The sequence below is a fragment of the Mastigoproctus giganteus genome, chromosome 2, assembly GCF_048544385.1.
Source record: "Mastigoproctus giganteus isolate SK-2022 chromosome 2, ASM4854438v1, whole genome shotgun sequence".
Lineage (NCBI taxonomy): Eukaryota > Metazoa > Arthropoda > Arachnida > Uropygi > Thelyphonidae > Mastigoproctus > Mastigoproctus giganteus.
The window spans coordinates 120,767,918-120,791,311 of NC_143576.1; the positions used below are offsets into that span (position 1 = coordinate 120,767,918).

Genomic DNA, 23,394 nt, shown 5'->3' on the forward strand with positions numbered 1-23,394 from the left:
AACAGCAACCTAGACTATAATGCACCAATGTGGGATGGGGACTGACATTTGTCAATCTCACTGAAGCATAGCTTATAAGACCAATTAAATTGAATAGAAACCTTCTAGTTAGAAAGAACAATAGGAACAAAGTTTTCCTGTTGGAAAACTTAAAATAATTAAACTAGAATAAAGTAAAACAGATTTGATAACTGTATCCAGTTGCCAGAAATATGAGCAGCACTACTAAATGTTTATTTATTTTTTTTATTTTAAACAAATTTAAATTTTACAATCCTTACAAGCTTCAGACCTGATGAACATATTTTATTTTTTTTTCACATTTTTCTCTTTTCCTTTTATAACTCCCTCACCCCTTGGTGCCCTTGCACCACCTGAACTATTAGACAATACTCCACAGAATCCAAGGAAGGGAGGGCTATTCTAACATTAGTATTCTTCTTTGTTATATGCAGACTTATTTTATTGAGGAGGTACTCAAAATATGTTGTAGACACAGCACAGAAGCTTTTTAGTCTCCAAAGTTTTCAGCTCAAATCTGTTAAAGGATCTGAACCATCATACTTATAAACAAAAAAAAGAAGGAAAAAAAAAACAATAAAATTACTTTTAACTATTCTCTGAGAATACTTATATGAATTTATTATTTTCTGGCCATATTTTTAATGAATAAAAAAAAAATTTACACTTGTCTAATTCTACTTTTATCAAATGACATTATCCACCAACTTCTTTTGCATTCCCCCCCCCTTTTAGTACTTCTGTTCGTAATCAAAAAAGTGATGCTTTATAGTGATCCTCTCATTGTTGCAGTCCATTTTCAAGTAGATACAGAACTGTCTACCACTGAGTTTCTTCGGGATGTAAGATCTGTCAAATAAACCAGTCAATGTGAAGAACAAAGCAATTGATTTTTCACCACTTGCCAACTACACAAACATTTGTATATTGTATTTTCAAATACACTAGTCATTTGTAACCACCTTAATACTAACTCTGGGACAACTTTCAATCCACACACACACAACCTAATGTACCAACCAAGTTTTTAGCAAGACTAGGCAAGCAAATCCTTCTACAAAAGCAAATATAAAATCTTCTAGGGGGAAAGGAAAGTAATAATCACCTTTTCTTCCCCCATCTAACACGACCTATAAAATCCATACTCAATGGTTTTTGTGGGTGATGTTGCAAAGTCGTCTATTAATGTAAAATAGATTATACAGGTCACTCTTATAGACCACTGAAATCAAAGGATGCAAAAACAGGTATGAAAATATGGCAACAAATAGGCATTGCAATATCTTATCTATAATTCTAAGTAATTGTACTGCAGTTTACAACAGATTATGGTTTAAGAAAATTGGAAAAAAAAAGAAAAAAAAATCTCATACCTGTTAGTGCCAGTTGCCCAATATGGGCATAAAAAAAAAAAAAAAAAAAAGCCAAAATCTGATCACCAGAATCCTTGATCTATGGGTTGATGAAACTGAATTACATGATATGTAAATAAATGAAGATACTGCTATATCAAAAAACAAAATAGCAGCAATAAGTTTATTTTTTCGTGCTTTTTTTTTTTTTTTTTTTTTTTTCCTTACCAAGATTTTTTTTTTTTAATTCTGATTTGATTGGACACTCGAGTCAAAATAAGAGCACTAATATTTAAAGAGTTATGTAGCTTCTTCAGAGAACTCACTCATACAAAAAAATTCAACTAGTATAAAGAAGAGGCAGAAGAATCAAACATGCCCCTCCTCTTTAAATTTAAACTTAACTTTTATAGCAAGCACCTTTATCAAATGATTTAACCAATGCAGTATAAAGAGTTACTCTTTCAGTGATAATTTTTATTTATAATCATGTGGCAGGCATGGATATAAGGAAACATATTTAAGCATTTTAAATATCATTATTTCTATTTTTATGGTAGCCACTACTTACCAGATGTCTTTGGCTAGTATCATTACTTAACCACAGTGTGGCATTAGCTCCACTTGAACCCATGTACAGCTGTAAATGCGGAATTCGGTCAGAGAGTGTCTTGGCACCAAGAGGATGAAGGAAGCCCAAAAATTTGGCAATATTTTCTCCACTACCAACTCCTTCCCTTTCTCTACTAGAAACTTCAGAATGGAAAAAGAGTTCTTCAGTGGTTTGGTTGACATAAGACACCTTGGGAAAAAAATATATTGAAACTATAAATAAGTTACAAACCAGTAAGTTGCAAATTTAATTTAAAGAAACAAATTTTAAAAACCTTTCCGAATTATACAAAAAAGTAAATGGAATCAAGAGAGAAAATAATAATTATCAAACTTTCTTTTATCAACTATTTTTGCTCTTCTCAAATTTGGTACTATTTTGTTATAATATATATTAATCAATTTGAAAACTAATTTATAGTAATCAATCCAAAATCCGTAAGGAATGGAGCTTTATTTAAGAATGTTAAGAGGATAAAAGGACAAAACAGCAAGTAATTCTTGAACACAAGTTTTATAATTTAGAGTGCAAAGGCTTCAAAATCTAGGTAAATGATATCTGTATAAACTATAAGCTGAATAAATGAGCTCTGAATCTTTTTACCTCTAAAGTATTAAAGACTATAACATATTTTCTGAATCACATATGAATGATGAATGAAAGATTAAACAGAATTAATGAGTACAGTATTTGATCCTAAAAACCTTCAAGACTTGAACATAATAAAGCCTACCTCATCAGGCTGATTCCAGTTAACAGGATGACGAAACTTTAAAAATGTAAGGCCAGCTCTAAAGTCCCGTATGTGACACTCATTAAGAGATGTAATATCAGTTCCATTTGATCCCCACCAACGAGCTAATTCAGGGGCAGAGATTGTAGCATTATAAGAAGGCAAGCACACAACAGGTGGATCTAAACAGAAAGTAATAAAAATTATTTCATTACATACATATAATATCACAAAAGTAACTTCACTGTTAGTACATCAATCAAATATACACTATATGTCCAAAAGTATTTGGACATCCATCCACAAATACTTTAACAGTGCTAGAACTCCTAACATATGTGAGGAATTTGGCACGGTTTTTTTTGGTAGTTGTTGGTGCATTGGCTTCTGTGGCCATAATGCACCTCCCAAGGTTTTTGCAGTACTTTGATCCAAGCCCGAGGCGGGATTCAAACCCGCGACCTTTTGGGTTGCTAGGCAGGCACTTTACCCACCCGGCTAGCCTGGTCGGCCATTTGGCACGGTATGAGAGGAGAAGTAACTAATTGTTTTGATGGTCACATCAAGTTTGGTTTTTCATTTACTGGAGATAAAAAACATCCTCAAATACAGTATGTTATTTGCACAAGAACACTCAAAAATAGCATTGTCAAACCTTTTCTTCTGAATAATTGCCAGTTGTTCTTCAAGAACAGCAATGTAACTAGAATTTTTGGTGACTAGCTATTTCTATGTAGTTAATAAGAGCTACGAGTCAGTGATGAAATTAGCTAACTTGGTACTTGCCAGGTTTTAATAACGCTATATCAAAAGCATGCTGTCACTTTGTTGGCATAAAGTTTTCAACAAAAAGATTTAATTAAATAGTATGAGCAGTACACTCAGTGCCTGTTCAATAAACTGTTTCAACACAGAATAACAAAGCACCACTAGGACTGGCAGAAATTTTAATGTTGGCTAAAGCAAAACATAGTTCAAATAAAGCAGGAATTCACTGAGCGAGTCAAAATTGGGAATGCTTTTCAGTATGGAACTCTAGTCTCTGAAATATTGGTGAAATATTTCGCCAATATTTCAGAAATATTTGGGTTGTTGAAATATTTCTATTTAAATGGAAACAAAGTAAACAATGGAGACGTAATAAGCCAACAAAGACAGTTGGCTTATTACATTTTTGCTAATTTTTTACATGATTAACTTTTATTCCTGCAAGTTCTTTCTCAATTCACAGAGAACGACCATTTCTCTCTTTTCTCTATGGATGGATTCAGTAGACTGAGTTTTAGTTTTCCTTACTAAACATTTTGTAAATTAAGTGTTATAATATTAATCTTTATAAAAGGTACTTGTGATATTTTGTAAATTTAACAATGGTTGTTACAAGATCCACACCGAATAATTCATGTAAGGATATCATGAATCATTTCCATATGAGTGATTTCCCAACAGAGAAGACTACCGTTGCTTATTCTCATATTGTGAATACCACCCAAAGGTGGTATCTAAGAATAAGTATCAATAGTGTTCTCTATTTCGGCAGCATTACTTATTCAAAATATTACCAGATAGGCAACTCGTTGTGAAGGCACAATATATATGATGCAATGAAACAATGCCACTATAACAACTTCAGTTAATTTATTGCATATAGACATGTTGCATTTGCACTAACTTATATGTCAGTAGATTTTCCCATAGTCTGAAGCTTTGGTCTTGAATTTTTATTAAGTATTGAACTAGACAGTTTAGTAGAGCAGAAAAATTGGCCACACAAAAAAGATACAGAGTGATAAGTACTGAAGAATTATAACATTCGATATGTTCTGTAATAATACCAAAAGAAAGGCTGGGCTGGCAAAGGTAGATAAATCACTAAGAGAATGAAGAGTTTTTCATATATGTAAATAAAAATAAGAGAAAAACAAATCAGATCAGAGCCTTGTGTAATGGGTGTGGGAAAGTCTTGGATAACCTAGCTGACACTGTAGATAAAATGAACAGGTACCTGGTATTCATAATCATGAAAAGGAGGTTTTGTGCAAGCAATATTGAAATTTCAGGTTTATTCATTAGAAAAACTTGAACCTAAACATGAGTAACACTCCTAGAGTTGATGGCATATACCCAGTACTGCATTAGCTTAGTATAATACTCTGAATTAATCAATTAAATTTATTGATCTCATTAATTTTCATTGTTAATTAAGTAAATTGAATTTAAATGGAAATCATGCCTCAGACTAGAGCAGCAAAGCAATGGGCACAAAGTAGCAGAAGTGTGGGGCTTGGGGGAAAAAATTCTCCAATACATCAAAGCCTAAAAAAGTATGCAATTTGTGCAGTGTTTGCAGACCTTTCTGGAACAGGACATGATCTAGCCAAGGAGGATGTCTTTGTGTGTTAAGTGCAGAGAGTGTCAAGAAATTAGGCTCCAACAGGGTTCTGGTGGGCATCTATTAGAGTTCGAAGAGCAGGGTACATGCTGTCAAAGGAATTAAAATGTGGAGTCCATCAAGCTCTCAGCTGCCCAATTCAATGTCACAGGTCACTTCTATACATCAGGCAACACTGTGGCAATATTCAAGGCAGAATGTGCTGGTCCCAAAGGAACCAGTTACTGTTGGTGACCCTATTATCAGGGAGATGGGAAATATATTGTGCAAAAAGGATAAGTGAAATAGGACCAAGGTATGTCTGCCAGGGGAAAAAGTTGATGATGTTGTAGAGCAGATATCTTTAAAGGACACAAAAGGTAATGTGTACTGTTGTACACATTTCCACTAATGACGTTAACAGTAGGAGATCTACAGATATATTTAACAAATACAGGACAAGTTTGAAAAAAAAATTCATGAGTTAGAGTTAAATTTGAAAGTGTCCACAATTCTTCCCATACATGACAGGAGGGGTATATGATGAGAGCCTTGTCAATCAATTTGGCCCTGGAGAGACTATGCAAGGCTTATGAGGTAGAATTTTTCTAAGCATGGTCTGTGCTTGTTGGCAGGAGAGACTGCTTCTACAGGGATGGGATACACTTAAACAGAAAGGGAGCAAGAATATTTGCTGATGTTATCAAGGCATTGTTAGGGAGGTCAGAAACCTAGTAGTTCAGGGGGATTCACAGACTAATAGATTAACAGTAGCTGCAGGCAGAGTTGAAAGTGATTCTTGCGCTGCTTCTATTTGAATGAGCAGCGGCCAAGAAAGCATGGTGCTGGAGATTTAAAGGACTGCTGTTTGGGTAACTACAAGTAAGAACAGGTGCATGTATACTTGCACCTGTTCTTACCCTTAGAATGCTAGGAGTATAGTAAATAAATCTGATGAATTTGAAGTGCTGGTCAATACATCAAAATTGAATTTTTTTTGGGATATCAGAGACATTGTGTCACACAGATATAAGGAATGCAGAATTGGAATTAGGGAATCCCAGGAAAGCATGGAAAGCTACCCAATGTGTATAGAAAGGATAGACAGGATAGAAAGGGAAGAGGGGTTATACTGTTAGTAAGACACACTTAAAATCTAAGGCAGTGCATCCAATTTTTGGTGTGATATAAGCACTGAAAAAACAAAACTGAAAGTAGGAGTGTGTTATAGGCCTAATGACTCTGATGAGTACAATGAACAACTGCACGGAGAAACAGAATGGGCCAGAAAATCATATTGTCTTATGACGGGGGATTTTAACTTCTCAGATATTGACTGGAACTTGAACTTGGTCACTTGCACACAAGCAAGACTTTTGTGGATTTATTGGACGATTGTTTTCTACAGCAGCACGTTCGAGAGGCAACCACAGGGAGTAATACTCTTCATCTGATTATCAGCAAGTATTATTCATGCATTACGAATCTGCAGATAAAGGAACCACTAGGTAGCAGTGATCACAGTGTACTGATGAGGGATTAACTCAAAGTTGTTGTTTGTTGTTATTTGGTTTTTTAGGAGCATTAGCAACTAAGGCCATATTGCTCCGGGATATGCGGTGGTCATTCCTTGACCTTTCCGCATACTCCGTATTTGGTGGTGACGGGCTCGAACCTCAAAGTTGTAACTACCATCAGGGGTAGAGGGAAGGGTTTTTGCTTTCTTAAAGCTGACTACAGTGGTCTCAGACAGGTTTTAAATTCTATATCCTGAGACTGATGATGTTACCAATGCAAATTCTAAATGGGAAGTATTCAAAGAATTAATCTTGGTAGCTACTAGGCTTTTTATACCAAATAAGAAATATTGTTCGAGGTTTAGGCCTAAATGGATGTCAGAAGAACTATTGAGACTCGTGGCAAAGAATAAAAATGCATGGGATGCAAATAAATAATCAGGAGCCAATGGTAGATATAAGCTTGTCTGTATTCAAGTCACAAAGGAGGTTAGATAAGTGAAGGCAGATTACAAGAAATCTTTGGTAAAGGATGCAAAAAAAAAAAAAAAAAAAACAGCAAAGACTTCTTTACTTATGTAAACTCTAGAAGCAAGGAGATGAATCAGATTGGTTAACTTGATATTGATGGTTCGATTGTTGATGATTCTGCTCAGACAGTTGACAAACTGAATGAGTATTCTGCTTCTACATTCACTCATATGTGAGGAATTCTGTAGGGAGGTGAAGGCCAGAAGCTTATCAAACTCTAACAAGGAGCTCAATGATTTTGTAATAGCTGAGAGCAACGTAGAGGAGAAACTGTTGAAGTTAAAAATAAGAAAGGCACCTGGGGTGTATGGGATCTATTGTTATATTAAAGGAGGCAGCAAAGGAAGTAAGCAAACGCTTAGCCATGATTATGAGAGCTTCCTTGGACTCAGGGGAGATCCCCATGGACTGGAGGTGTGCAAATGTATCCCCAATTCACAAAGGGGGTTCAAACGGCAACATGAGTAATTACAGACCTGTTAGTTAACTTCTGTTGCAGGAAAAATAATGGAGTCACTGGTTAAAGAAGCATTGCAGGAATAATTCAGACACAGCATGGGGTTGTTAAGGGGAAGTCTTGCCTGACCAATTTGATTGGATCCTATGACGTGGTCACAAAGGAACCAAATGCAAAAAATAATTTTGATATCATATACTTGGATTTCAGGAAAGCTTTTGGTACTGTTGCACATGGAAGACTACTGTACAAAATGGAGCAGTATGGCATTAAGGGCAAGTTGCTACAATGGATAAAAGAACAGTTGAGTGGGAGAAGACAGAGAGTGGTAATCAATGGACACTGCTCTTCGTGGACTAATGTTATTAGTAGAGTCCCCAGGGTTTGGTGCTGGGCACATTGTTGTTCTGTGTATTTATTAATGATATTGATGAAAGTATATCATGCCTAATGTCCAAGTTGTTATTTTTGGCAAAAGGGTTGTATTGTACCACATTGTGCCTATCAGTGATATGGAAGGCACAATATGGTACATACAACACTTTTTCCAAAAATAACAATAACTTGTACATTAAAATTAAAATTATATGACTGTTTCCATAAGAGTAGTCACCAATGGTGACTGTTATGGAAACAGTCAGAAACGATGCTGACTGTTTTTTTATTCGTTTAAGAATGAGGAATAACTTGGGATTAGCATCTCTGCCTATGATATGAGAGAGTTTCAAAGATTCTTTTAGATTTGGAAGAAAGCTGAATGAGAGTTGCGAACGTGTGTATGGGTTGCACTTCATTCAACAAGAATGTGCTTCACTGTGAGCAGGCAGTTGCAGAAATGATCCTCTGCATACACTGCAGAGTATCATTTCCTGTGGGGAGAAATAGGTGAATAAACTGACTGTGACCGATTCATGCTCTGGCTATGATTATTTCTTCCTTTCTGATTGCTAGGAAGCTAGAGGTCCATAACTGTGGTTCTGGTTTTATTTGCAAGAGCTTATTATCGTGTGAGCTTGCCATAGAAGTGTTCATTGTTCCTTACATATCCTTTGTATATTAGATCCTACTCCATAATCAATATATGGAATGCAAAAACATGAAGATTCTGGATTGGATGGATATTTGGCAGCATAGTCTGTGCATTCGTTTCCTCGTATCCCAGTGTGACCTGGGATCCAGCAGATGACTACCTGCTGGCGTTCCAGAATATGTATCACCTTACTGGTGTTTATTAAAAGATTGGTTGGTGAGGAGATGTTTTGTAAGGTTACTAGTGTACTTTGTGAGTCCATATGTATTATACTCTTTTTGATGGAGAGATGGTGAACATTTTCTAGGGCAAGCTTGATGGCAAATAATTCAGTTGTATAACTGCTGCATTCAGTAGGCAGAAATACAGAGATAGTGTTAAAGGGAATACTGCTGCTGCTCCTACTCCACTATCAGACTTTGATCTATCCATATACAGTAAACCCCTGCTATTCGCGGTATCTGTATTCGCAGTCGCTGATTTAATATAAAATGAAACCTAAATTTAATATAAAATGAAGCCGTGAACATTTTCCGCCATAAAAAAACATGGGCGTGGCTAAAATTATCTTTCCCGGTCAAAACAGCGCTCAGTGGGTGGGGGAGAGGGGTCACAAAATCGCGAGCGTGGATGTTTCCTTATTCTTGTTCAATATGTGTTATGCACTTGTGGAAGGTTTCGTCATTTGCTTTTAATTTATATGCTTATAAATTTATCAATTTATAAATTGATATGCTTACAAAAGTGATAAATCTACCGTTTTGCAGGGTAAAACGACTTTTTCGAGTGTGTTAACGGAAGAAAGTGACTTTATTGTGGACAAGTTCTTTCTAACCTGTACAAAAATATGGCTACGAATAACAAGGGAAATGTGAAAAGATCAAAGAAGGTGATGACATTAGAGAATAAAATTGAGTTATTAGACAAAATTTCTAATGATGAAAGTGTCTCCTCAATGGTAAAACATTATAAAATCAATGAGTCAACGGTACGATCAATCAAAAAATTGGAAGAAAAAAATCCGCCGTAGTGTCCGTGAAAACGCGCTAATTGCTTCAAAAATTTGCTCTAACTCGTGATGTTAAATTAGAAAAAAATGGAAAAGGCTTTAAATCTGTGGATAGAAGACCGAACTCAAAATAAAATGCCATTAAGTTCACTCATCATTCGTGAAAAGGCAAAACACCTTTATCAACACTTTAGCGAAACTGGTGATAGCACTGGCGGGATAAGTTTTTTAGCTAGCAAAGGCGCTAGTTTGAAAGACTTGTTTGAAATTTCTAATTTAATATTAAATATTAATTTAATATTTAAATTGTTTAATATTAAATTGTTTCTTATTTTCATTTCGATGCCATATGCTTGCATTTCACTATGTACTGTCTATGAACATAGTCATATTATGAAGGTACATATAATACATACATTGACAAAATTTTAGACTAGTTTTTCTTATATATTTCATACTTTGGAACGGAACCCCTTTATTACTATGGGAGCCATAACTCAGTATTCGCGTTTTCGGTATTCATGGCATTTCTCAGGAACGTAACCCCCGCGAATAGCGGGGGTTTACTGTATATTTTCATGAAATATGGATAATTTTGTGTGGAGCATCATGCAGTTTTTGCATGTTTATATTTGCAAGGGAATGTTTTCCCCAGTTTAGGAAGTAATTATCATAGAATGGTTTAATACAGGACCATGGGGGATCTGAGGTGTTTGGATCTTGGAGGACTTTTTCAAGATGTACATTCCAAGTTTCTGATAGTGCCTGTAATCTGATAATCCGGTAGGCTGAACTGTTCTGGGTTTATTTCTATAGAACATTTTAAACTGTGGATCACTAAGTATTGGCCAAATGGGATGGATAGGCATGCTTTGAATTTTAGCGGCATAATTCAGAATTAACACCTTTCTTCTTCTTCTTAGCTAAGAGAATACAGTCCCTTAGGCATTCGCAATGTCTACAGGAGTAGAGAGCTCCTGTCCATTCCAGTTGAAAATTGCAAAGATAATAGAGAAAATTTACCATTTAGTTGCCTTATTTTTTTCCATATAATTATTCTTACATCAGTATTTTTATTAATTGAATTTGCAAAATGGATTCAAGTGTCTCTTTTAGCTTTCTTTCTGAAATGTGGGATCTTGGCTCTGAGTTTCTTATAATTTATAAGATTACTGGTGGTAGGATGTTTGTGCAATATATTCCATGCTCGTGTTTTTTTTTTGGCATTCCTACAATCCTCGTTCCACCAATAATTTATGGGTCTACTGACATTTGACTGTGATTGTGGGATTGCAATAGACACAGCTGCTGGAATTTTTCTGGTAATACAGTGGTGACTGTGTCAATTGAATGAGTTTCAATGATCTATTTATCAAACGATACACGAGAGGTGTACTTTGGCCAATCTGCCTTGGAAAATTTCCATTTTATATGGTTTTCTGGAGTTACAGAGTGTGATGTTTGAATTTTACCGATTAATGAGTAGTGGTCACTGTTGAGTGGATCAACAAGAGCTGTCCACTCAATACTAGGAAAGAGGATTGCAGATAGACAGATCGATTGCAGAGACTGTTCCTGTTGGTAGATGGATGTAAGTTGGTGATGTAAGTCAGTATTTAGGATGGTTAAATTTTATCTGTCAATGAGCATTTCAATGAGTTATCCTCGTCCATCTGCACTGGGAGAACCCCACAGTGGATCGTATGCATTGAAGTCACCCAATAAACAGAAAGGGGTTGGGCAAATGAAGGATAAAATCTTCAAGTTCGTGAATAGTATAAGGATGATTGGGCAGTAGGTATATCAAAACAAGTGTCAGAGAGTAATGGGAATTGCTTTTTGGGTAGCAACGGCTTCTATAGAGGTTTGTAAAGAAATGCGTCTGCAAGGCTTGTGAATCTACGAGAATGGCTACTCCACCGTGAGCATTATTTGTAACAGGTCTATCTTGTCTGAAAAGAGTATAATTTTTTACCTGAGGCATTAAATATGTCTCCTGTAAGCAAATGCCTATTGGATTGTGATGTTTAATTATGTCATAGATGTCATCAATATTGCTCCTAAAGCCTCAACAATTCCATTGGACAATAGAATTGTAGAGGTTCATCTAAATCGAAACGATTTAGATGAAGTAACTGAATCTCTCTGCTTTTTGGTAGTCTGTTTGACACAGTCAATTTTAATCATCTCTTTTTTGGGAAAACAGGTCTTGTGTCTATTTCATCCTCTGGATGGATCTCCAGAATGGTTTTGGTATCATGTTGACTGGAAATTTCATTGGAATTCATAGGGAGGAGTCAAATGGCTGTTTGAGTTCTCTGCTTGGACAGATCTTACGGCAGCTGAATGGGCAGTAGATGGTATCGTGACAGGTGTGTTGTTGGCTCTGTTTAAAATCTGTTGCTTTGAAGGCTGAGGTACAGAACTGAGCAGAGATCAAGTCTATTCCAAAATAGAGATGTTTGGTGGAATTGATGCATCAGTCTGGACTGATATGGAATGAAACGTTTTAGAGGCTTCAGCATACATGCATCTAGGCATCTGTAGTCGTAATTGCTTTCTAGCTTCTGGGAATGAGACTTTCTTTTCTATTTTATATTTCTGGATTTTTTCTTGTATTTACATTATTCACAATTTTTAGAGAAGGCTGGATGGTTGCTTTTACAAACGAGGCAAAGCAAAGACTGGGCATTACAATCAGCTTGGGAATGCTTTTTCGATCCACAGTTAGGACATACGGAGTCACCTCGACAGACTGTTCGTGAGTGTCCGAATTTCTGACACTAATAACATCTTACTGTTTGGAATATATGGGTGAATGCGACAATGCAAATGCCCTGCTTTCACTAACAAAGGTAGATTGGGTGAGCTGAATGTCAGTATAATCTGCAAGTTGGAATGAGTTCATCTTTTTTCATCATAATTTTTGCCTGAGTGACTTTCTGATCCTGCAGTTCCTGAACAATTGCTTCCTCTGAGACATTCATTAGGTCTCATTCTGAAATTACACCTTTGGATGTATTAAGTGTGGCATGTGGGGACACCTTAACTGGAACTCCACCAACCCCAGGGACTCACATCTGGTGAGTATGGGCTTGGCACACCCAGGGTCCTGAGCTGGATATCATCATTCTTCTCTTTCTTGGTGATTCCCTTCTACTTCTGACTCTTGTTCTCTCTCTCTTTCTCTCTCAGGGTAATTCAGAAATTTATTTTTGGCTGGCACAGCAAAAGCCTCAGGCTTCCTTGACCAATACGGCCAATAACAATAACAATAATAAATGAGGCTAGTCTGAGTAGAGACTCGAGTGTTTGGAGTTGGTGGTCTCAACAAGCAGGTCACCAGATTTCAGTCGTCATACCATTTTTGGGAAGCCAGATTGGCTCTCAAGACATTTTTGAATGAGAAGTGGCGATAAATTGTCTAAGGACTGGTTAGTTAGAGAATGCAGAATGAGAAACCTTGGGTATTCCATTCGGGGAGCATCCATCCTCAATCTCTTTGGATTGGATAAGTCATTTTTTGTTTTGGGTATGTGCAAATCCATAGGATTTAGATTTGCAGTCTTAATTGGTGAAAAATTGTCACAGTCCATGTTTTGCTCATTTTGGTCCTGTGGTTTGCTTTACCACCCAGGTTTCTGGCCATGGGGAGGCAGGAGTAGGGCTACAAGGTGACCAAGCGGCTGAGTTAGTTAGTTAGTTAGTTAGTACAGGCAACCCCTGTATAACACGGTACTTCTACAACACGGTTTCGCTCTAACAAGGTTTGAAAATTGCGGGAAATCTCGCATAACAATGTATTTTTTCGATTTTGTGCTGGGAAAACCCTTCTATTATGTTGGATGTAATTTTTCAATGTTTCCATTCCATTTTGTGAATCCCCACTGTTGACTTGCTAGTCGTTATCGCCTCGTGATATTTTTCTAAAGCACATTTCTGGAGGCCACTACCATAAAACAATAAAAACAATTTGCACTTTCTGTCTTATTGGATTTTCTGTTAGTGTAATCTAATTATTAAACAGGTAGTAAAAATGAAGTGATTCCAGGGATTTTTTTGCTGTTGTTGTTGTTGTTGTGAAATTTAATGACACAGGCTGCCAGAGCCATATTGTGTCTTTCTAATGGTTAGTATGAATTTCTAAGTTTATTGTAATAGCTCTTGTATTTTATGATATATTCCTATACAATTTAGGAATGTAAATACTTCTGTTTTATTTGGATCATTTCCATGGATCTGCAATAATGTTAGTAATGACTGTACATTAGCAAATGATTAGTAAATTAATAAGAGGAGATTACCTCAATATAGTACGTGGAACACTTCCGTATGATACACTCCAGAAATTAAAACGGAAAAAACGAAAAAAATCGACAACTTACCAGTACATTAAAGTAAAATATAAATAATTAAATAATTAAAGTAAAATATAAATAATCAATTTAACACAATTCAAAATCAATTCAAAACAATTAAAATTCAAATTAACGCAATTAAAAGAATCTAACGAAAATATTCAAAACGATTTTCCTTCCTGAAGCTGACAATGCTTTTCGACCAACTGTCGTGATCACAGGAATGAAAATTACCGAATCAGGCTAAACCTGCAACTTAAATAGTGATTATATGTCTTCGCGCATGCGCGTAAAGGTCCACGCATCGGAGATCAAATATGGCCGCCGAACATTAACAGAATATTCAACGACGGATTCTGCTTTGGACTCAGAAATACAAATATTAACTAGCAGATTCTTGAACAGGGGTTATCCCATTAACACAATAAATTGAATTAGGGTACAAGCTGAGGATAGGATAAAAAATACTACACCAATCAACAATAGTAATATCAAAAAATACTTTATTTCTGTCCCATATGTTGAACAGTGGCACAAACAGCTTAACAGATTCTTTAAAGATACCGAATTTAAAATTATAGCTAGGCCTATACGGAAGTTACACACTATACTGAACAATCGCTCGGTTCTTTCCGCGTTCGCAACACAAATTAATGATCTAGTATACAACATTTCTTGCGGTGATTGCGACTCGTCTTACCAGGGTTCGACGCGGTTTTCTCTTAATATTCGTGTAAATCAACACGAAGCCTCAGTTCGTGCTTCTCGTTCAGCAGCGTCAGAATTAGCCTTTCATGCCATTAACGAAAAACATACTTTTTTATTTAATGAGGCCAAAATACTTAACGTTCAACATAATTATACGCGACTATTAATTGCAGAAACCGTTGAAATTAAATTACACGAGAATTCTGTTAATGTTCGGCGGCCATATTTGATCTCCGATGCATGGACCTTTATGCGCATGCGCGAAGACATATAATCACTATTTAAGTTGCAGGTTTAGCCTGATTCGGTAATTTTCATTCCTGTGATCACGACAGTTGGTCGAAAAGCATTGTCAGCTTCAGGAAGGAAAATCGTTTTGAATATTTTCGTTAGATTCTTTTAATTGCGTTAATTTGAATTTTAATTGTTTTGAATTGATTTTGAATTGTGTTAAATTGATTATTTATATTTTACTTTAATGTACCGGTAAGTTGTCGATTTTTTCGTTTTAATTTCTGGAGGGTATCATACGGAAGTGTTCCACGTACTATATTGAGGTAATCTCCTCTTATTAATTTACTAATATTATTATCAACGTAGAACATATTGAGTATTACAGCTCTGATTCATACTATCTAATTAGCAAATGATTTAAAGGTGTTTGAACGGATATTTAGAAACTGGGGGCACTCCGCAAATAATGATGAACAGTCAGTTGCACATGACATGGTGTGCATTGGGGAGCATTGTCATTCGTTAATAGATACAGGTGAGCATGCCCAATCTTAGCCTTCATAAAATTATTTCTTCCCGCCTGCTTTTCCAAAAGCTGGAGAGTCACAGCTTTGGTTCTGGTTTTATTCGGTAGAATTTGTTTCCTGAATAACCTCTAAAGATTATTGGCCAGCTATTGTAACATACTTTATAGAAAATGTGTTTGTAATCAGTATTTAGAACTTGAAGTCTGTGAAATAGTAGTATCTGGTTGTCTGGCTGCAAGATCTGCTCTTTCATTTCCTGCTATCCCAGAATGCCCTGGAATCCAGAAGAACGTCAGAGTTTGGATCCACTCATTACAATTGGATTTGTTTTATTACAGGGCGAGAGGAATTAGTATTACTACTTATAGCACACGAAAATAATCACCATAAATTGCAGGGATATTTGTCCAAGGTGTATCTGATGGTGTCACGTCCTGAGATATACTGCTGATTTCTATGTTCCATGATTGAGCCAGTTCAGTATCACGATCCAGAGCTAAGTTAATAGCATTAAGCTCAGCAGTGAAGATACTGCATTCTACTATTGAGACAGAAGTGGTGAATGATGGGAAGATTGTTGCAGCAACTACTCGTGTCAGTTTTTTATCCATCTGTATATATTTTACAGGCCTGTAAATTAGATGCAGAGTGAGTTTCATGTAACTGTGCAATATTGAAGGGAGACAAGGTGTTCTTTCCCCATTGTTGAAAATAATCACCATAAATTGCAGGGATATTTGTCCAAGGTGGATCTGATGGTGTCACATACTGAGATATACTGCCGATTTCTATGTTCCATGATTGAGCCATTTCCTCAAGTCTAAGTGGAGTAGGTCGGTTTTCATTTGGTTTACTATTGTAAAATGACTTCCATTCAGTATTATTCGGACATCAACTAGGGTGAGAGGGAAGATTGCAGATTTTTGCGCCTTACAGCAAAAGTAATGTTTTCCTGCGAAGATGTAAGGGAGATTCGTGGGCCTCGATGTAAAGGCTCTGAACTGGTTCTGAAAGCCCCTAGAGACACTCTCAGAGCACTGTGCTGGATAGTGTTTAATTGCTCAAAAGTACTTTTCCTCGCAGAGTCATACACTGGAGAATCATAGTCCAAGCAGGACCTAATAAGAGCTCTATAAAGAGGGATAAAGGTATGTTGATCAGCACCCTGTGACATGGTTGACACTGGAGAATGTTCAATTTCTTCAAACAGATGGTTCGAAGATAGATCACATGTGCTTGAAAGTTCAGTTTTCTATCTAGTAGTAGGCCAAGAAAATGGACAGTATGAGCAAGAGGAATTGGCACGTTTTCTTATTTTTATCTCAGGATCAGGATGAAGTGATCATAGTTTGCAGAAATTAGTGGTGGTGGATTTCTGTTCAGGAAGGTGGTATCAATTGTGTCAAGTCCAGAATTCTATTCTGTTTAGAGCAATTTGTAACTGTCTTTCTATAGTATTCATATTTTGTGATTGGCAGGATATGGCGAGGTCATCTGCATGCATGTATACTTCAATAGTTTTTGGAAGATCTTCCAATATATTGTTGACCCTAATCGCAAATAGGGTTGGACTCAGTATGGAACCCTGTGGGACACCCTCTTCTTGAATGTGAGCTGCTGTCAGGATATTTTGATATCGGACTTGAAAGGTATAACTTAAAAAAGTTCTGAATGATTTGAAGGAGGCAGCCTCTCAGCCTTAACTGATGCATATCTTTGATAATACCATGATGCCATGTGGTGTCGAATGCTTTTTGAATATCTAGGTTAACTATCACTAGATGCTGTCTCCTGATGCATTACGTAGGTTGGATTCAATTCTGACAAGTAAATCTAAGGTAGATCGGAAGCCATATTGGTGATCAGAAAGAAGATTTTGAGAGTCTAGAATCCAGGTGAGCCTCTTATGTACCATCTTTTCAACCCAAACCGATATCACTCTGTAATTCTGAACTAGAGAGGGATCTTTGCCGGGTTTTAGTATAGCACAAATATAGGAATGATGCCATGAGACCATCATTCCAAAATGAGAAAACACATACCCAATGGTAGAAATTTCCCATTGAGTGCTCGTATTTTTATCCAGATAAGTTGAGTGTCAGTATTTTTTGTTAACAGTTGAGGTGAAGTTAATCCAGGAGTCATGTTTTGCTTTTTTTCCTAATTTGTCTTGCTTTGGCTCTGAGTTTTTTTGAAAAAAATAGGTTGGCAGTAGTTGATAATTTGTGAAATTGGTTCCAAGCACGTTTTTTTACTCTTTTTGCTTTGGAGCAATCTTCATTCCACCGCTGGTTTTGGTGTACCCATTTGCGCTGGTCGGATTTTGGAATGGAAATTTCAGCTACCAATAATATATGGGTGGTAGTGTGATCAGTTACTTCGTCAATATGCTGTTGCTGTACATACTGTTTGTTGAGTAGAATATTTTTCCAGCCTGTTTTGTGGAAATTCCAGGAAGTTCCGCCTTTAGGACATGACACGACCTGTGTTTGAATTGAACTTATAATAGGAAAATGATCACTGTGGAATGGAATATTCAGCACTAACCATTCCATGCTTGGAAAAAGAGATGTTGAACAGATGAATAAGTCTATGGCAAATGTTGTACCTGTAGGTAGTTGAACATGAATTGGAGAGCCAGTGTTTAATACAGTCAGATTACATTTATCTAGGAATGTTTAAATTAATTGACCTCTCCTATCCACAGCTGGAGATCCCCACAATGGATGGTGACCACTGAAATCACCGAGTAAACAGACAGGAGGTGGCAGTTGTGTGACAAGGTTGTCAAGTTCAGTCTGGGAACAAGGATAATTAGGTGATATATAATTAGATGCAAAGGTTAATAAGATTCTCATTGCCATCTGAACTGCTACAACTTCTAAGGAGGTTTGTAGTTGGAGATGTCTTAACGGTATGGTATTTTTAACAAAAATAGCTACCCCTCCACAAGGAAAAGAGTCAGAATCCCTGTCTTGTCTAAACGTAGCATAGTTTTTGAATTTGAGAGAAACTTTTGTTGATAAAAATGTTTCTTGTAAGCATACACCCTGCGTTAGTTTGTATGAGTAAATCATTCAAGTGATCTATATTACTGCGTTCTCTGCAATTCCTACATTGTAGGAATTTGTTCATGGATTGAGCTTGTTTGAGGAAGACTGACCTGACTGTTTTTTTCTGAGAAGGTTTCTGTCTGCTTAGTTTTGATTTTTCATTTCTAGAAAAGAGTCTCCTATATCCGTGATATTATTAGCATGTAACTCTAGTACTGTGTCGTCATCCTCTGATTGAATATCAGTTTCCATATTGCTATTTTGTGGTAAGGTTGAGATAGCATCAGTTGAGATACTGATCGGCATGTTGCTGGTTTCATCGACTGTAGGTTTCTTATTGCACATTAGCACAGTTTTGGCCCATGTGGCAGAGGAAATATTCGGTTCTATAGTAACATCTGTTTGAGTTGCAGCTGAGCGGCTGTTTCTGGTGAACGATGCATATGATCATCTAGGCATGGTTATTAGTATTTGCTTTCTTGCTTCAGGGTATGTGACTTTATGCTCCACTTTATATTTCTGGATTTTATTTCCTGTTTTCCAAAGGTCGCATGCTTTAGAAAATGCAGGATAGCTTCCTTTACACTTTGGGCAAGTAGGAGTGGTAGCTGTACAGTCTCCTTGGAGCCAAAAATAGGACACATGCCATCGCCTTGGCATGCTGTCTGAGAATGGGTGTACTTCTGGCACTTAAATCAGCGAATGGGATTCGGAATGTAAGGCCAAATCAACTCCGACTCTTCCATCTTCTGCTTTAACAGAAGATGGAAGAGTCAGAGTACTGAACGTCAAAATGATGGACCTGGTTGGTATTAGGATGTTATCTTTCTCGGTCATTATTCTCTGTGCATGAGTCACTTTTTGTTCGCTAAGCTCTTATACTATTTCTTCTTCAGAGACAGTAAGTCCCAATCGCTGATAACGCCTTTAGAGGTGTTCAGAGTGTTATGGGGCATAACCGACACTGCAATATTGTTAAATGTTAATTTTAACAATTTTTCTGAATGACTTGGCTTTGAAACTTCAATTAGGAGGTCTCCAGATTGGAGATGTTTGACCATTTTAAGAGATCCAACAACTGATTCTAAATATTTCCGTATTAGAAAAGGGTGATAGCTTGCCAAAGGGTTGTGTGGATAAGGAATGTATTATGAGAAATGCTGGAATAACTATATTCATTTTTCACACGATTCCATCGCAATCCATCTTTGCTCCTTTTAGCCTTAGAAGAGGGAATTCCTTCTTCCAGGTTACCGGCCCGGACACATGGAGGCAGGAGCAGTGCCAACCGGTGACCAAGCAATCAGGAGAACAGTACATTGCAAGCGGGGTCAGCAGTAACATTGCTAGCAGTGAAGAAGTGACGTTGCTCAGCGAAGGAAGCAGTAACGTTGTGAGCATCGTAGGGATTATGAAAGCACTAGTACTTGCCCTAGGAAAAACACTAGATAATCACACTAGAAAGGTCATTTGGGAACTATTGCTTGGCATTTGGGAAGGAATGAAGGTTGTTCCAAGGAACAGATGTAAAAAGGATAAATGAGGAAGAGAAAAAGTTAGTTCTATGGAGTTTGAAGTCAGACAGTAAATGGATGTTGACTGATTATGTTCAAGCTGGTTTGGAAGAGAGAGAAAAGTAGAATTATAGATACCAATTAAAAGAATAGTGCTCGTGGGAGTATCTACAGAAATGGCACACACAATATAAGTTCAAACTGAATAGCTATGCAATATACAGTGGAAATTTCATAAGAAATGGGTCATTAATCAACCTGCCTGCCTCTTTTGAATATTCAAAAAGAAAGACTGGTGGTACCATTCCAGCTGTTGGAACAACATTCCAACAGCTGGAATGGTACCAAGGTAGGGCAGATTTTAGACTTTGTTTTTTGGCTGTGATATGGAACCAAAATGAAATTTCAACCAATGGCATGAGGTGATATTCTGAAATATTCATTTATGCTGCTGAGTGTGTGTAGTGTTTACTTTTCACTGCTAATGGAAATTTCATACAATTGTAGACAAACAATATATCACTGCAACGGCCAAAGTGTAGCCATTATAAAAATAAAAAAAATACAAAATAACAGTCACTCTAAATAAAAACTACATTATGATACATTTCATTCAGAAAATATTGTAATATATATTTTCCATCACCACATAGTTTAAATGAAAGTCCCACTAACATGGTTCCGCCAACGTCATGCTATCAAGGTGATTGTAAGCTGATCCAATCCAATGAAAACATTACACTGACTGAGTCACAGTACACCCAATGAGCACACAGCAGAAAAATAACTAGTTTTCAAAACTAGCCTCAAAGAAAAAAAGATTACAACTGTCTCTACTTCGCTATATAGTGGCAACACTTTGGACATTGCAGTGATATATTGTGAGTTATATATAAAATATATATAAAACATTATTTTCAAACAATATGACAAGACAGAGGACTCATTGTACCTTTTCTGCAACGAGTGATGAGTGACATTGCCGGGTCATTTAAAAGTTCATGAAGTATATTCAAAGTACAGAAATGATTGAAGTAATTACAATAAGTCACATTTATTACAGACGATTTCTGTTAACACATTTATGCATTTAAAGTTCAAAGTGAAATAAATATCTTAGTCTTGGTAACTGCATTTTATAGAATAAATGAAAGTGAGTAATAAGGAATATCTACTGATGAATATTGTAAGATATCTCAGACTTACCGCCAACGAGGTGACATCGTTCTGCCTGTACACACCATGCACAAGATGATTGTGGAAATGGATTGAAAACTTCACTATTACCAATAACATTAGTTCCTGATGCCTCTCCCCATACAAGACAAGAATGGCAGTCATGTAAGGCAGAGCACAAACCAGGACACGAATCAGTTGCAAATACCACAGGTCCACAATCCTAAATAAGTAAAATTATAATATTATAGTTCAGAAAGAACATTTCATGGTGGATCTTATGAAATGTGTCCAAAAGAAAGAACTATTACCATATGAAATTATTTAAAAATTTTAGTTTACTGAGACACATGGGGGGGAGGGGGAATCTTGTACTTCTTATGTGTCTCAGTAAACTAAAATTTAAAAATTTTAGTTTACTGAGACACCACCACCACTAACCTTTAGGCACTGTCAACAATAAAATAAATATACAATTTGGCTACATTTGTGAACTTAGTTATGTTTGTTGGTCAGAAGTAGGGTTCATAGGGAACCAAACTTCAGACCAATGTGAGGTAATGTATCTGTAAATTACCACCTAACAAGCATTTTTGCTGTTATGGGCATTGCATCAGGCATACATGTAAAATTTACTTATATTCGCTGATTGCAATAAAGATATTAGATGTTAAAAAGGCATTTCCAAATGTGAGATAAATAAATGCATTAAAAAATGCATGAAAAATGAATAAATGTAGGATATTAGAAATGCTGGTTTATTTCCAGTTAATGTACTAAATTATGTATAAATTTAAGGCATGTTGTTGGAGAAAATTCACAAAGGATAAATTCCAGAAATAAATACATTCAAATTAAATTATCAGACATTTCATAAACTCACAATCAATATTGGTTTACTTTATCAGTAACGAAAATACTTAAATTTAAAAAAAAAATTAATTTGAATAAAAACTAACATTTATAAATAGAATAAAAGGGGTCACAAATTAACTGCAAAAAAAAAAATAATGTACTCGTAATATAAAAGGATAATTAATAATCACAGTACAGGAACTCCCTGACTTACGTACGGGTTGCATTCCGCAGAACACCACGTAAGTCAGAATTTTCCCCATGCTTGTGCAGCACTCACAACTGTGCTCATTGAATTGATTGAATCAAAAAAGAAATATTTGACAAACATGTAAATAGAATTATTTATTGTATTTATTTATTTTTTTATCTCATGCGCAGAAAAAATTACAAAAGTGTGCAATTTAAAAAAATTTCAAAATTATAAAATTACAAAAAAGAGAGGAGACAGGCATAATGTCGGTAAGTTATACCTCTAGAGCACTGTTTCCAGAATCGAAGTCTTCAGCTGATAATTACGCCGCTGCAGAAGTTGAGGGCTGTGGAGATTTAGAAGGGGTCGGTTGCTTAACCTTACGAAAGAACATATTAATGGATGACTGGACGGTGGCTTTTTTTCTTTTCATCGTATATTTCTTTGCAGCAAGCAAGCATATCATTCACCCCTCTGTTAACTTTTAAGAATCATTTGTTGTCAGGATCCATCTGTTCAAACCTCGCGATTGCCGATGCAATTTCACAAAATGCCATTGCCATCTCTCTGGTGATGAAGCATCTTGGCTCCTCATTTGGTTCATCTTCAGCTTCGTCGGCATTTTTTTCTTTCACTATCGCTGTCTGCAAGTCAACCTCCAACTGAAGTAGCTCTGTAACCTTTACAATCTTATCTGTAAAGACGAAGTGTTTGAAAAAGACGAATCATATGATTCGTCTTTTTCGAACACTTCAAAGCCTTTTACGTGCCATGGGCATATTTTCTTCCATGCGCCATTTAAACAACTTTTAGTAATTTCCACCCAGGCCTTATTAATGTTTAAGATGGCGTGGTAAATATTGTAAGATTTCCAAAAGTTTCTTAACATAAAATTTTTTTCTTCATCTACTGCAGACAATGCCTGAGCAAATGTTGTGCTTTTAAATTAGAAATAACACCCTGATCCATAGGTTGGATGAGTGAGGTCATGTTTGGCGGTAGAAATATGACTCTCATGTTCGAATTGAAATCATCTAGATGTAGGATATCCAAGAGCATTATCTAATAGAAGCAAAATCTTGAAAGGAACGTCATTATCTTGACAATATTTTTCAACCTCAGGAATGAAGCAGCATTTAAAC

At 36.3% G+C, this 23,394-nt stretch overlaps 1 protein-coding gene across 1 annotated transcript in view; it reads right to left on the minus strand.

Annotated features, from left to right (window-relative positions):
- Megf8 (multiple EGF like domains 8) overlaps positions 1-23,394 on the minus strand; it is a 619,502-nt gene that overhangs the window by 490,603 nt on the left and 105,505 nt on the right. The window contains exons 6-8 of the mRNA XM_090390015.1: positions 21,235-21,427; positions 2,720-2,901; positions 1,945-2,175 (exon numbers count right to left, since the gene is read on the minus strand). Of these exons, the coding sequence (XP_090246141.1) occupies positions 1,945-2,175; positions 2,720-2,901; positions 21,235-21,427 (606 nt within the window). The remainder of the gene's footprint in view (positions 1-1,944; positions 2,176-2,719; positions 2,902-21,234; positions 21,428-23,394) is intronic.